The following is a 14,143-nucleotide window of genomic DNA, read 5'->3' as shown; positions in this document are numbered from 1 at the left end:
GATGTACAAAAGAAAATAAAAAATTATAATAAAATAAATTACTTACCGTATTAAAATAAATTCTAATAATATAATACACATAAACATTATTAACAAGAATAATATAAATTTTTTATGGTGTATAGACTATGATATTATATACTCTACTATATTATATTACATTCTATACACATTAATATGACATTATTATATACTTATAATTAATCAATAAATTATTATAATAATTCATAATTTAATAAATAAATAAACTTTTATACCATACTATATTTGAGATAATGTTTCATTCATATTAACAATTATTTTATATTTGTAATATTCATATTCCTTTTATATCATGGGCCTTGATTTTATTCCCATTTTTATTTTTAATATTTAAAAAAAACTATTTTCATCTTTCTTAAGAAAATGTTAAAAATATCAAATTAGGGTTTTCACTTTCTATTTTTTAAACTTAATTTTCTCAAAAATATACTATTCAAACACGCTTTCGACCTTGATTTCTATTTTATTTTAAAATGAAAATAGAAAGGAAAAAGTGTGTTTACATGCAATCATGTAAAAATAATCACAAGATAGAAATTCTTTAAAAATAATTAAAGTTTCATACATGTACGGGTCAAAAATAGTATGGTTAAAGGTAATACTTATATCATTAAAAGATAGTACCTGAATGGTTAAAAATATTACTAATTTATTTTTTTTAAAAGACGGAATTCTGGCCCTAGCTGTATATTGCAATGTGTTGTCCTGTGCTGAATGAAACTAACAGAAAAGCATGAACCTTGGGAAAGGAACAAACTGCATCCAAAGGAAATTACAAAGAGAACACAACAACCAAAGTCTTCTTCAAGTTGTGGCTAATAGAGCCCTAACACTAAGGCATACATAGAGTACACCACTACTTAACTAGCATGGAGTATGCAGCTCAAGCTCAGTAGACAACTGATGAGCCACAAATGAAAATAGAAATAGAAGATGCTCTGGACCCTGATAGCTCAACTTCAAATATTAAAAAAGGTAACATGCAGACTTTTACTTCCAGATGTGGTCACTTCAATATTTGGACTCCTAAATATTTTCTTGCAAGAGGAAGATATACAGAAGCAAAGTTAGTTCTCAAGGAAAACAAGGAGAAAACCAATGTAGTCAAGGCTTCTGCTAATATTGATAACATTGCCGCCTAACTTGTTTAGACCCATAACAGCTCGATGCTCATATTTGTCATTCTGTGAGGCCCAAAGCATAAACACATGATTGATCACCTCCATGCCTCCTGCTCCATTTTGTCAGTTGCATTTCATGGTAAGACTGACATGAAAAACTAAAAACCACAGAAGGGTAAATCTGCCACAAAGTAGAAGTGAATTGTCTTTTGAGTGCTAAATTATCACACCATACCATCAAGTGAAAAAGGAAATATTGTTCAAAACATAGTCGTAAGCCAAAATTAGGTGTTGGGATGGATTTGGCAATACAAGGAATGGTAAAATGTGGCAATACAAGGAACATATGCACCATTCTAGACAGGACCTTAAGAATGATGGAATGCAGCCTCATCAGCAAACTAAAAGATCAGAAATCAATAATCAAGTTGGATTCTTATTATTAGGAACTGAACCGAAGAAGGTGTGGTTAGAACTGTGATTAATAACCATACACCTACTTGACAAATTGAACAGCAAGGATTGTAAGGTGAGCCATGTGCAAGCAGGCCAGGTCGTAGACACCTAGGATCATCATATGCCCACAATAGACCATACAAATGAACCAAAATGTTGATCGGGCTGCTGAATTGATTACTTGGGTATGCATATGTAAATGTTCCAACCTACCAATAAAGATTTCATAACACCCATGGCCAGTATGAAATTGAAGACAAATTAAAAAGGATTGAGAACTCATAACTGAAATTGGAAGATTGAAAATTGAATACAGCAGTACCCCTAAGATTCAAGAAGAGCCATTTATCCATTGACTTGGCAATGAAGATCCAAATATTTGAAGCAGCAACCTTCTCTCTTTCTTCCCTGCCTTGAGTACACCATGATCCCTACCAACACCAATCTTTAGTATTTTCCGTCCTTCCTCTACAGTAGTTTTCCTCACAACCGTCAATAAACCTGTCCCTTGGGGACCAATGGTGCCCTCCTCTTTCTCATTTTCAGCTTTCTCTCCATCCATTACTAACAAATTGGCACCATTATCTGCCAATTGTTCAGACTGTTTTTTGTCTTCTTCATCAATTTCAACTCCATTACCAATGGTACCTTCATAGCCATCAGGACTGCTGCTTCCCCACCACTTATTTGAGGCAGTTGCTAGACCACTTGTTGGGAATCCATATTTAAATTCATCCAAAGAGGCTGCAATTCCTTTGCTCAGACTTGCATTAGGCAGATTCTGGGGTCGCCCATTTTGAATGTTCCTGCTTCCTTGCTGTTGCAACATATGAGGTGGTATGGCACCATGTAATTTGGACATTTGCCAGAGAGAACTTTTAGTATCGTTTTGGGGCTGGGAGCCACTGCATTCACAAAAATGGTAAAAAAGGAAAAATAAATAAATAAGAAAAATGGAACAATAAAAAGTAACTGTATGAAAATCTAAAAATTGGGCCAAAATGCATCTGATTGCACCCAATTATTTTGTTATTTCATACCAGAATTTACTAAACCATTTTCATCAGGTATTTCTTCCTGGGGTGCAACTCAAATGAGAGAACGAGAAGTAAAAAGGAAGACACATACCCCTAGACTATTTTATAAGAACAGGAAAATAGAGCAACAATAGCATAGAGAAAAAAAAAAGTCAAGCAGCAGGATCATGAAAAATTAGAATCAATCCAAGTAAAGTTGTGTCCTTGCAAAACCATGGTAAATTGTGAGATTAGAACTTGGTAAATTGAAATTTGGGGAAAATATTACATTTTTAAGGCCTAGTTGACTGGTTTTAGCTTTAGTTCAGGCAAAAATTTAAAATGGCAGGTTTTCCTGTCCACTTCTGGTGGAGAGAGATTTTTAGAATGGAGAGCCATTTTTCTGGAGCATTTGTGGCAGTGGATGAGAACGGTACCCCACAAAACTGCTGACAGAAAACAAGAATTATGGCAAAGTTGTGTGATAGAGAATTGGGGGAAAAAGATTCAACTTGGTAAATTGTGATTTTAGAACTTGGCAAATTGAAATTTGAGGAAAAGATTACATTTCTAAGGCTCGTTGACTAGTTTTAGCTTTAAAATGGGGAGTCATTTTTCTGGAGCATTTGTGGCAGTGGATGAGAACATTGCTCGCAAAACCGCCTACAGAGAACAAGAATTTTGGCGAAGTTCTGTGATAGATAATTGGGGGGGAAATAAAGATCAAGGTCAAAGAGGTTTCTTTCTGTCATCACAGTGCGAAATCACTCCTTGGATGGAGATATTGATGGAGAAAAGCTTTTTCCATGGATAGAGGAGTTTTTTTGGTGTGCATGAGGTTAAAGAAAACCTGCACCTAAGCTTGGAGCAGTGTGTGGACTTGCAAACTAAAATTTTGAATTTCCGGTTGGAAAATTCCAGTGGAGAGGGGTCAGTTGACTAATGGATACAGTGGGATCCAAATTTAAGGTTGAATTTTAATTGGAAGGGTGATGCAGAGCCAGAGAGCTAAAATGATTGACCTGAGTTTTTTAATGCTTCCTTTTGCATATATGTATAGAAACAACTTCCTTTTCAGGCCATTCTGAAGTTATGTCCAATCAGTTAAACCAGCTTGAGGGATTAAATGAAGAGGGTGCAGGGTCCAGTTGTCCTTTAAAATCATTTGGACCTGATGGCAATGAGGTCATCCAATAAAGGAGGTGGGTCATCTAACGATAAGTTTGGGTGCAAGATGGAGATGAATGAAGCTCCCAAACTGCAACTGGAGGTGACAGATATGTTGGCAAGCCTCAAAAGACTATTTTCAGAGAGTGCCTACTAAAAAAGGAGGAAGAAGAAAAGACTATATTTTCAGAGAAGGCAAAGGCTTGCAACTTCATCAACAGTAAATTACAACCTACTGCTGTGAAGGGTACAGAGGCATTAAGTTCCCAAAAAATCTGAGATGCAAATGGAAATCCTACATCAGGCTGGTTTCCACCTCCAAATGGTTATTTTCCTTGAAGGGCACCTCATCAGCATGGAAACAGGAGGCAAGAAGCATCGCGTTCAATGAGAGAGAACCACTTCCATTAATGATGAATTGGATTTCTTATATATATTAAATTGCTCATAGATGCGTGAACATTTACTAAAATAACCCAATACATAACATGAGTCACAAATTACATGTGACAATCAGGTGGCCACCTAGGCAAGCAGCTAGCACCTAGGCCACCAGCAGGACCACTGCGTAGGTCACCTAGGCACTTAGACATCCATCCAATAAAGAAACTACAGTTGAATCAAAAGACGAGACATCTTACAAGGCTGCTGACACAGCTGAACTTGTTAAAGCGTCATTTCCTTGCACATCAACCGTCGACAATTGAGCAAGTTCCTTGTTTCTTTCTCTAGCAGCATACTTCTTAATTTCTTCAACACTTGTTCCAGATTGAAACTAGACACATTTCAAAACCTTATGAAATAGATACAAAGATAATATAAAAATCATTCTGGAATACAGTCATCAACCAGACTAAAATATTGTATGCATGTCCAAACAAAATGACACAGACATGCCCAAAGGAAACCATGCATGCCTCTTTACATAATCATAGAACTTGTTAAAGCCTCATTCCCTAGCACAGGAACCTTCAACAGTCAAGCAAATTACTCGTTTTTTTCTCTAGCAGCAAATCTTTTAATTTCCTCAACACTTGTTCCAGATTGAACCTAGCTAAATTTCAAAACCATAAGAAATAGATAGGAAGGTAATATAAAAATAATTCTAGGGCACCTCTCATGGTAAACGAGAAAATTCCTTAGATTGAAACTCAAGATGCAGAATGAACGATAAGACATCGTTCCAAGATTTACAACAAACTGAACAAAAAGGAAATGCATGCCCATAGCTCTAAATCTATACAAAATAAACTGCCTCATAATAGTATACATCTCATTGTCACCCAACCACATTAAAATAACCAAAGAATAAATACAAACTATTTTATATATGCATGTATAAATGATGCTATATAGTCAAAAGAATGGCAACAATAACATAGGAGTAAGATTCCAAAAAAATAAAAAATAAATAAAACAACCTGTGAGTTAACATGCAACCCTAGATAGAGAATAATGGCATTACTGGAAGGTCAGGCACTGGCTCCTTCTCTGGGTTTTAGCCATCACCTTGTGAAAGGTGACTTGGCTATAGTGGTATCTTGTGTCTTTTCAGGAGTACATGCCCTGGAAGTGGGACATTTATTTGCGTAAAATACATGATCCATCTGCTGAGTGGATCACTCATTCCACCAACTATATAGATAAGTTGGCCAAGCAAGGTGCCTCATTGCAAGAGGTTTTTCTAGGTGAATGCGTGCCTCCCCGAGTTTTATACATTTTATAGAAGGTCAGGCACTGGCTCCTTCTCTGGGTTTTAGCCATCACCTTGTGAAAGGTGACTTGGCTATAGTGGTATCTTGTGTCTTTTCAGGAGTACATGCCCTGGAAGTGGGACATTTATTTGCGTAAAATACATGATCCATCTGCTGAGTGGATCACTCATTCCACCAACTATATAGATAAGTTGGCCAAGCAAGGTGCCTCATTGCAAGAGGTTTTTCTAGGTGAATGCGTGCCTCCCCGAGTTTTATACATTTTATAGATGGGCTATTTGGTTGTATGTTACATAGTATAGGATTACCATTCGGTCCTTGGACAAAACCTTAGAAAAAGATAGAAAGGAATCTTAAATTTTCTCTTGTTTGATTTGCTAAGAATAAAAATCATTTAGAAACTTAAACAATTTCAAAATTTGCATTCCCTATATAAAAGGGCAATAAAATTTAAGAATGACAAGATTAAAAAACATGTTGCTAAAACCTATTCTTTTGGTTTTGGTTAGTTTTTTTTTTTTTTTTTTTTTTACCCTCTTCTTTCCTTATTCTTCTCCCTCACAACTTCCTACTTTCCTTGATCCTAACAGAGTATTAATTCATAATTCAGCCCATTATAGTTTCTGATGAAAAGAATAGTAGAAAAAGGTTCATGCAGTCAAGTGCAATTTCAACTAATTGGAGTTCACTAGGTTAAATCAGAGTGTGTACATGGCTATCCAAGGATGCAGTGTTTACAAACAAAAATATTCAATCATTGGGGAAGAATCAATACAATTCTGACATTGAATCAGGATCAACTAGGGCAGAAATAAAGTATCAGGTCAAACTCTTCTTTGGTGTTTGGGTAAAAGCTATAATAGTCATCAACTCTCACGAAAGTGAGCTTATAGCACTTCCTGACAAACTATTACTCATCATTCTGCCGTATAGCCATCTTAAGTCCAGCAATCAAGTTTTTGCATTTCACTTCATTGTTGGAATGCATGAATCGCAGCTGCACCCTTTGTTCAAACAACAATCCATATGAGGTAGTTAGGAAAACTCCATCCCCAGCTCACTTTCAATCGAAGGAACTATCCATTCTCAAATTCCACCATTCAATCGCTAAGATACAAGTACTTTTATCTCACCATCACCACCTTCTGGTAGAAAACCTACTAAAACCTAACTCTTAATGTTCGCTCTTAGGCAACATTAAGTATTGTATTCTCTCAATTCTACTGCCCAAGTAACCAATCTTCCATGGAGGTCCTGCCTCTAAACCAGTGTGGTTAGCACACTGACAGATACCTCTCTTCAGAGGCAATCATATTTTTACTAATGTAGCATACGAGTTGATGAATTGATCCATCTTCTCAAGTTAAGATGGCACTTACAATTCATGCTGATGTGACCAATTAAAGAAGTCCTATCCTTTTTGTGGAAGTCTCAGTATCAAAGGTGTATCAATATACTTCTTCAGCTGGGACTGAGCTTCCTCACATTCCGAGGTCCATCCTAGAACCACCTACCTTAGGAGCTTAAAGAAGGGAAGGCGACAAACAGATACCTTGAGATGAAGTAATTCAAAGTTACAATCCGCCTATTTAAACTCTGGATATTTTTACAGCTACAAGACAACAACACTTATGGCACAGTTTGGATCAGATCTGGATTGACCTGAGTTCCATGCTAAATAATCAGGTAACCAAAAACTTGTTATTTTATATGGCAAAGGTGCACTTCTATGGGTTCAGCTTCATGCACTACCTTCTTAACATCAAGAGGGCTTGAGCTAGATGTGCTCCATGTTCATACTACCTTGCACTCTTCACCAGCATGTCATATGAAAGGTGAATCTCAATGATAGAACACACCTAGAGAAGAGGTGAATAGGTGCTATCGACCAATTTTACCTAGATGGTGTAAACCTCTTGTTGCTAGAATCGTGCAATGCATTCTTATAGCTATATGCACCATTAGGAATTACTAAATGTTGGTGGTGAGTTGACAAAAACCACCTCCATTTCATGTATCCATCCCCTCCCCAAAATAACGATGTATGGAGAAAGGACATCCAATAGCATGAAGTAAACAGAAGTGGTGATGGTCCCTGCAGTTCCTGGCAAAACTACTTCTCCTGCTCATAGACTTCCTCACCATTGAAACCAACAACAAAATTGGTAAATGGATCAATGGCACCAGGCCTTAAATCTATTTTCATAAAGGTAGTGGTGAAAAAGATATCAACATAACTTCTTGGGTCAATGAGGATAGGTCACACCTCACAGATGGCAAAGGGGAGTATTATCACCAACACTTCTATATGAGGATGACAGAAGGTTGAGTCACCTACTTCCAAGGACACCAGGTCATTGAGACCTCACTCTAAGCTGTTCACAATAGGTTGGGAGCCACTATTGATCCAGAATGCTTTGGACAAAACCGCTCTGCGATATTGTTCTCTAGGATCGTTCACTATAAATTGATTCTGGTCTCCTCCATGTACAATAGCAATGATGATTCCACCATGTGCGTCAAACTACAAACCTTTCTGTTGTATGACCTATCCCATGACATGAATCATAATGATGGGAATCGTAATATTTGTTGAGATCTTTCATTGAATTGTTTATCATGGTTGTGGGCCAACAGAATCCCTCCTAGCTCATAACATTAGCAACTACCTTAATATATGGGTCTATTAAAGGAGAATTAGGCCCTGATGAGGGCAGAAGCACTGGGGCTTGTACCTTGTTTGGATGGACCTAGTTAGATGGCCCCATTTGGCTAATTTAAATTTTGAATTGGGTACTTCCCAGTTGTCTTCCATGGAGGCCCATTGCATGCCATATATCCCTTTTATAGGCTGCATCCTCACAACACAATTCGTTTTAAACTCTTGATGCTCATCATGTGCATCCCAACCCTCTATTGAAACTTGGCAAGTTGACTCAACGAAACATCAACAATAATCTTCTACACACCCAACAATTGAGACAAGTATCATGAATCTGCATCCACCATCAGAGAACTCCATTGTTGTCAGAAAGAATAGCTTTTCAAACACCTCCACTCCAATTCTCACCTTTGTTAAATCTTTAAGTTTATGATTAATTTTGAGAACTTTCACCACCTCTATCCCAGATTCAACAGCCAGCTCTTAGTCCATAAATGGAATGGAATACCTCGCACGTCAACCAAACCATTTCTCAAAAAAACCAGACCAAGCCTCTTTAACCCTATGTGACCATCTCTCCAATCTTAATTAGATTGCCGGCACTTGACACCACCTTCCCAATTTTACCTAGAAAAATAGCTTCTTCTAATGTTTCCATAAATTGCACCCCCTTTAAAGGAGCAAAAGGAGTACTGCAACACACCCCTTGAACCCCCCACAGCTTTGAAATTGCTCTATCCACTTAAACCCAATCTCTTGAGAGAGCCTTCTTTTGATATAATACAACTCTAGCCCATGTACCCATTGAAGATACAACACTATCTCTCTGGCCTTCCTCTCCCACCATCTTTGCATAGGAACAGAGGGGAAGGTTCTGCAATTCCACAGGTCCCCAACCACCTTTCTCTTTGGGTCATTCAAAAAAGATGATAGAACCTCCTTAAGATTACCACTACAACTAGGCCCTTCTGGGATAACCAAAAAGTTAAACATCTAATTTATGAAGACCTCAAAAGTCCGTTAGACTGATATGCTTCCCATTGTAGTTGAAATTAACCTCCAAAAGATGGGTTTTAAACTATCATCTGAATTTGTTGTTGAAAGCTATGTTTCTCTCCAAACCACAAGGTTTTTCTAGATGCTCAATAAACCAAACAACCTCCTCATTATCCAAACCCAGTGCTATCAATGCTCCTCAACTATTCCCTACTATGGTAAGCCAATTTCCTCACCTGTCTTCAATCTGCAACTCAAATGTCTTTTTCTCCACTTCCAAGTAGTGACACCATCGCTGTTCCAAAGCCCTTTCTTTCACATTGTAAATTTTGACTTCACCCTAACTTTTTCCATCTCAAACACTTGAAGGTAAAGTCTCTGCATATTCTACTAGATATAGTGAATACATTAATTTAAATATTTCATGGAGGTCAAGTATATGTCTTATAACAAGAATTCACTGCAAAATCATTTGAGATAACATTAATAATATAAACTCTAAGATACAGATCAGAGAGAAAAATATTACTTCCCCTACAACCGAACACAGATCAAACAAGAACAGAATGCAGGGGACTTTCCTAGCATACCTTGCGGTAGGGCCACCTCTCAAGTCCATTTTCGCGACATATTTTCTTCAGAACACTAGTGCAGACACCTGAAACAATAATTAAAAAAATGTCATCTGCTTTCTGCAAAATATACAGAGTCTTAAAGGCATGATTTGACAGCATTTTCAAAGTACTTTGATTGCTTGTGAATACCAAAATTACAATGACTTCCAAAATGCTAACCAAACAGTCCATTAATCAGCCCTGGAGCGAGTCCCATGGTAAATAACACTTCTTTTAGGAGCAGAGAAAATGTCAGAAAGGAAAATAATGTTTTTCCAACACTTGGGACCCAAGAGGACAAAACCCTCTACCTTCCTTGACTCGGTTGAGGATGCAATTTACACATCAAAAACCAAAAAAAAAAAAACAAAAACAAAAACAACCCTGGTAACCAAAACGTCTTACTCCGTTTGGTTACTGAGAAAAGGTGGGAATAAAAAAAATAAAAAATAAAAATTTGCCCCGACCCAAGAGACCAAAAGCCTCCACTTTTGGCCTAATTGAAGCAAACGGTTCGTTTCCCATAAACCAAAACCACAAAAAAGAAATACATATATCCAAAAATTTAAAATTCTCTGTTCTTTTCTTTACCTATCAAAAAAAAAATCCTCCGCTCTTTTCTTTGCTTTACTTTTATTTTCTGGGCAAGCAAACAGATAGATTGGAGAAAGTGGGGAGAATTACCGAGAGCGTTGGCGGCTTCGGAGATGGGCAAAGAGAAACAATTCGAGACGTCATCAAATGAGAGAGATTTGTCTGAACCTTGTGATGATTTACTCATCATCGTCTTCACCCTACTATTTTTACATTTCTTCCATGAATTTTTTTTTGGATAAAATAATATTTGAGACAAAACCTAAAAATAAAAATAAAATAAAATATAATAAAAAAGACAAAATCTAAAATTAAATAACATAAAATAAAAAAGTGAGGATGTTGAAATCATATAAATAGATAATCAATTTCTTTTATTGATTAGATTAAGTAAATTTTAAATTTTATTAACACTCCCACTTTTACTAAAATGAATTTACTATTTTGAATAGGAAAAAATGTGATCAGAAAATATAAAATATTTAAAAAAAAAACTTAAAAATCAAGAAAAATAGCTTTTGATTCACTATGAAAATAAATGAAAAAAACCTTAAATTTTTTAAATCAGCACTATCTTCGTATATTTAAAAATAATTTAAAATACATATACTTTTTAATTAATCATTTAATTATTACCAAAAATATTATTTTTGTTTGTCATGTCATAAACATTCAAACTCTTCCACTTTAAACATCATTCAAAGAGACCACCACTATGTAAAGGTAATTTTTCAAAAATCCTATAAAGTGTAATATGATTATGAGTTGACTTGAATGAAATTAGTTTGAGAATAACTTATGATTGTGATGTAATTAAGGAATATTTAAAAAAATTATTTTTTATTTTATTTTGGTTGAATCAGAGATGGGTTGTATCCACAATTTTACAATTTTTAATAAATGTGTATATTTTCTTTTGCAAAATTAGAATCACAATCACCATTTATACAAGCACAACTTCCTTATCATACCCCACAATTAACATGTATATATATATATATACAATTAACAAATATTGTTCACTCCCTATCATGTAAATATCATCTGTTTTATGTCAAATGACCCTCACGACTTTAAAACGTGTTTACAATATATGTATATATATATATAGATATATATAACATAAAAAAAAAATATATTCTCCTATCTGATATGAGATATCACATATTGGGTTCAATAAGCTATATGGGTTGATGAGTATGATCCATAACAACCTTTGCCAACTTACGACATCCAATGCCTACAACAAGTTCTCAAAGTCGTCTTCTACTTATTGGTTATTGTAAGTGTAGCATTGTCATGTGTTTTTTTTTTCTTTTATTATTTATCATATTTCTTATTCTTATTTTAATTATTGTTAAGTGAATGTATATATTGTTTAAAAAATTATCATCTATAAACTTTGAAACTTTAATATATTAAATTAAAATATGGTGTTGATGTCATATTATATTAAATATGGTGTTGATTGTGCTAGTATACATGTAATTACATTTTTTTTTTTAATGAAAACATGAATTAGTACAATACATTTATGATTAAAATAAATGTTTTCAAAATGATTAAAAAGTTTACCATATGTATGAATGAAAATATTATTAAAATTAAAAATCGTTACACATGTTTATAAAGTAATAATTTGTTTAAAAAAATTATAATCGGTGTAAATAAATTTTAAAATGGAATAATTTTTTAAATTTAAATGAAGTATGAATTTAAAAATTGTTTTTATTTTTACAATATCAAGTTAATAGAAAAAAACACTAAATTAAAAAAAAAAAAAAAAACTTCTAAACATGTTTTTTTGTTTTACTTGTTCTAAATTTTTTTTTATTAACTCAATTTTTTTAGAATAAAAACAATTTTTCAAAATTTAATTTTCAAATGCAATTTGATTTTAAAAAAATTGAAAATTATTTTTAAAAACGGTTTAAAAAAACACACACACACAAATAGGCTCTTAGGGTTTTTAAATGCAAAAAGATCTTTCTACCCTTATTAAATTTATTTTATATTTCTAATTTACTATTTTATTCCTAAAAATTAATTTAGGACGTTATATATACATTGTAACATCCTAAATTAATTTTTAGGAATAATATGATATTATAATAAAATCATACATTTCGGCAAGTCTAATTACCAAAGATAATCTTCAATTTATAAAACCTTGAATAATATAATGTTATCAAATAACTACATAAACTTATAAAATAGAATAAATTATTGAATATATAATATTTTTAAAAAATGATACGATAACACAAAACTACTACATGAAAATGTTGATTGGGCTAAAGTACACAAAAGTAAAATAAGAAAAAATATTTAAATGAAAACATAAATTATAAAAAAATTGGTATCAAGGAAAAAGAAAAGAAGATTTTTTAAAATATTAATAAATCTATTTTTCTTCCATATTTTCTTTTAATTACACTAATAATTTTCATTTATTAATTTCACCGTCTTTGTTAGGTGGTTGTGAGCATAACTAGGCTTTCAACTTTAAATTTTTAAGCATATTTAATAAAACATTAGAAAAAGTGGGTTTTAACTCACTAATATGAAAATATATAAAAAAAGAACCGAATTTTTTAAATTAATATTATTTTCATTTATTTAAAAATAACTTGTAATACATTGTGGACCCCGCATTTTGGCTCATGCGTTTCCCACTCAATGGCGAGCTCGATTTTTGTTTTGAAAAATGATTTTATTGTCGATTAAGAAAATGACTTGGAGTCGCCACTTATTTTTGTTTTATTTTTAAAAGGGTAAACAAAATAAGAAAGAAAACCCTAAGTGCGACTCCTTATTTTGAAAAAGGTGATCTATGAAAAACCGGATCGGGGTCGGGGGTCAGGTTACTTATCGGAAAGGTACGGTAGAAGACCATAGCACCCCTCTAAGTCCCTAAAGTCGGGTCTCTACTAATAAAACGAAGCTGACATGACAATCAGTAGGAAAAATCAATGGATACTCACCTAAATCATGCACAATATGGGAAACAAAACACGCAATAGAGATTGACCAGAATGAGAGTAGATGCATACCTCGGCCACGAGCCACAATGCGCTATCAAGAAACAGGATTAGTGCAAAATTAATGAATACAAAATATAGCTCATGCATATCGGGGTACAAACGGAACTCAAGCAAAATACATTAAGCACGACGATTTACGATCAACAAGGATCAAACCTGGGGCCCCCACCAAAGCCCAATTTTTCATTCATGAGCTAGTCTCACAAATCCCGTGTTTTGGAATTATGGAGAATTCATTATTGCTTACCAGAAGATTATTTAGGAACTGAAAGGGGATTAAAACTATTCGAGTGAAAACCGGATCCCGGGAGTTTATTTGAAGATTAGAGTATTTGGAATTAAAATTTAAAATATTAGAGCCTTGGTAATTAAAATGAAATTTGCCAAAGAAAATGAGTAATGAACTTTAGGGAATTAAACTGGACAGATATAGATTTTGAAAGTTGAATTTGTAATAATAATAATAATAAGGAATGAACTTTAGGAAATTGAACTGCGAGAATATAGATTTTTAATAATAATAAGAAGAAATGAACTTTAAGAAATTAAACGGCTAGAGTATAGATTTTTAATAATAATAATAATAATAATAATAATAATAATAATAATAATAACAATAAATGATAATAATAATATGGATAAACGAAAGGGATTAAAAAGGGCTTTGGAATTATAAGGGCCTAAGGTGATAACAATAACGATAATAATAATAAGGA

The 14,143-nt window shown here is 33.8% G+C and overlaps 1 protein-coding gene across 5 annotated transcripts; it reads right to left on the bottom strand.

Moving 5' to 3' along the window:
• Window positions 1–790: 790 nt before the first annotated feature.
• Window positions 791–10,582, bottom strand: LOC117927072. Of its 5 annotated transcripts, none has more exons than XM_034846464.1 (4): window positions 10,474–10,582; window positions 9,766–9,833; window positions 4,444–4,577; window positions 791–2,524 (listed from the first exon to the last, which is right to left on the bottom strand). In XM_034846464.1, the coding sequence occupies exons 1-4, from the start codon at window positions 10,571–10,573 to the stop codon at window positions 1,951–1,953; spliced, it is 876 nt and encodes a 291-aa protein (XP_034702355.1). In that variant the 5' UTR covers window positions 10,574–10,582; the 3' UTR covers window positions 791–1,950. The 5 variants fall into 5 exon arrangements, with proteins under 5 accessions (XP_034702355.1, XP_034702357.1, XP_034702358.1 ...); XM_034846466.1 differs by having other exon boundaries at window positions 4,444–4,560; window positions 10,474–10,560; XM_034846467.1 differs by lacking the exon at window positions 10,474–10,582 and adding an exon at window positions 10,381–10,467 and having other exon boundaries at window positions 4,444–4,560.
• Window positions 10,583–14,143: the final 3,561 nt, after the last annotated feature.

Source organism: Vitis riparia, chromosome 12 (assembly GCF_004353265.1).
Source record: "Vitis riparia cultivar Riparia Gloire de Montpellier isolate 1030 chromosome 12, EGFV_Vit.rip_1.0, whole genome shotgun sequence".
Classification (NCBI taxonomy): domain Eukaryota; kingdom Viridiplantae; phylum Streptophyta; class Magnoliopsida; order Vitales; family Vitaceae; genus Vitis; species Vitis riparia.
Note: the sequence above shows the minus strand (reverse complement) of the source record. Positions and strands in the feature narration are given on the sequence as shown.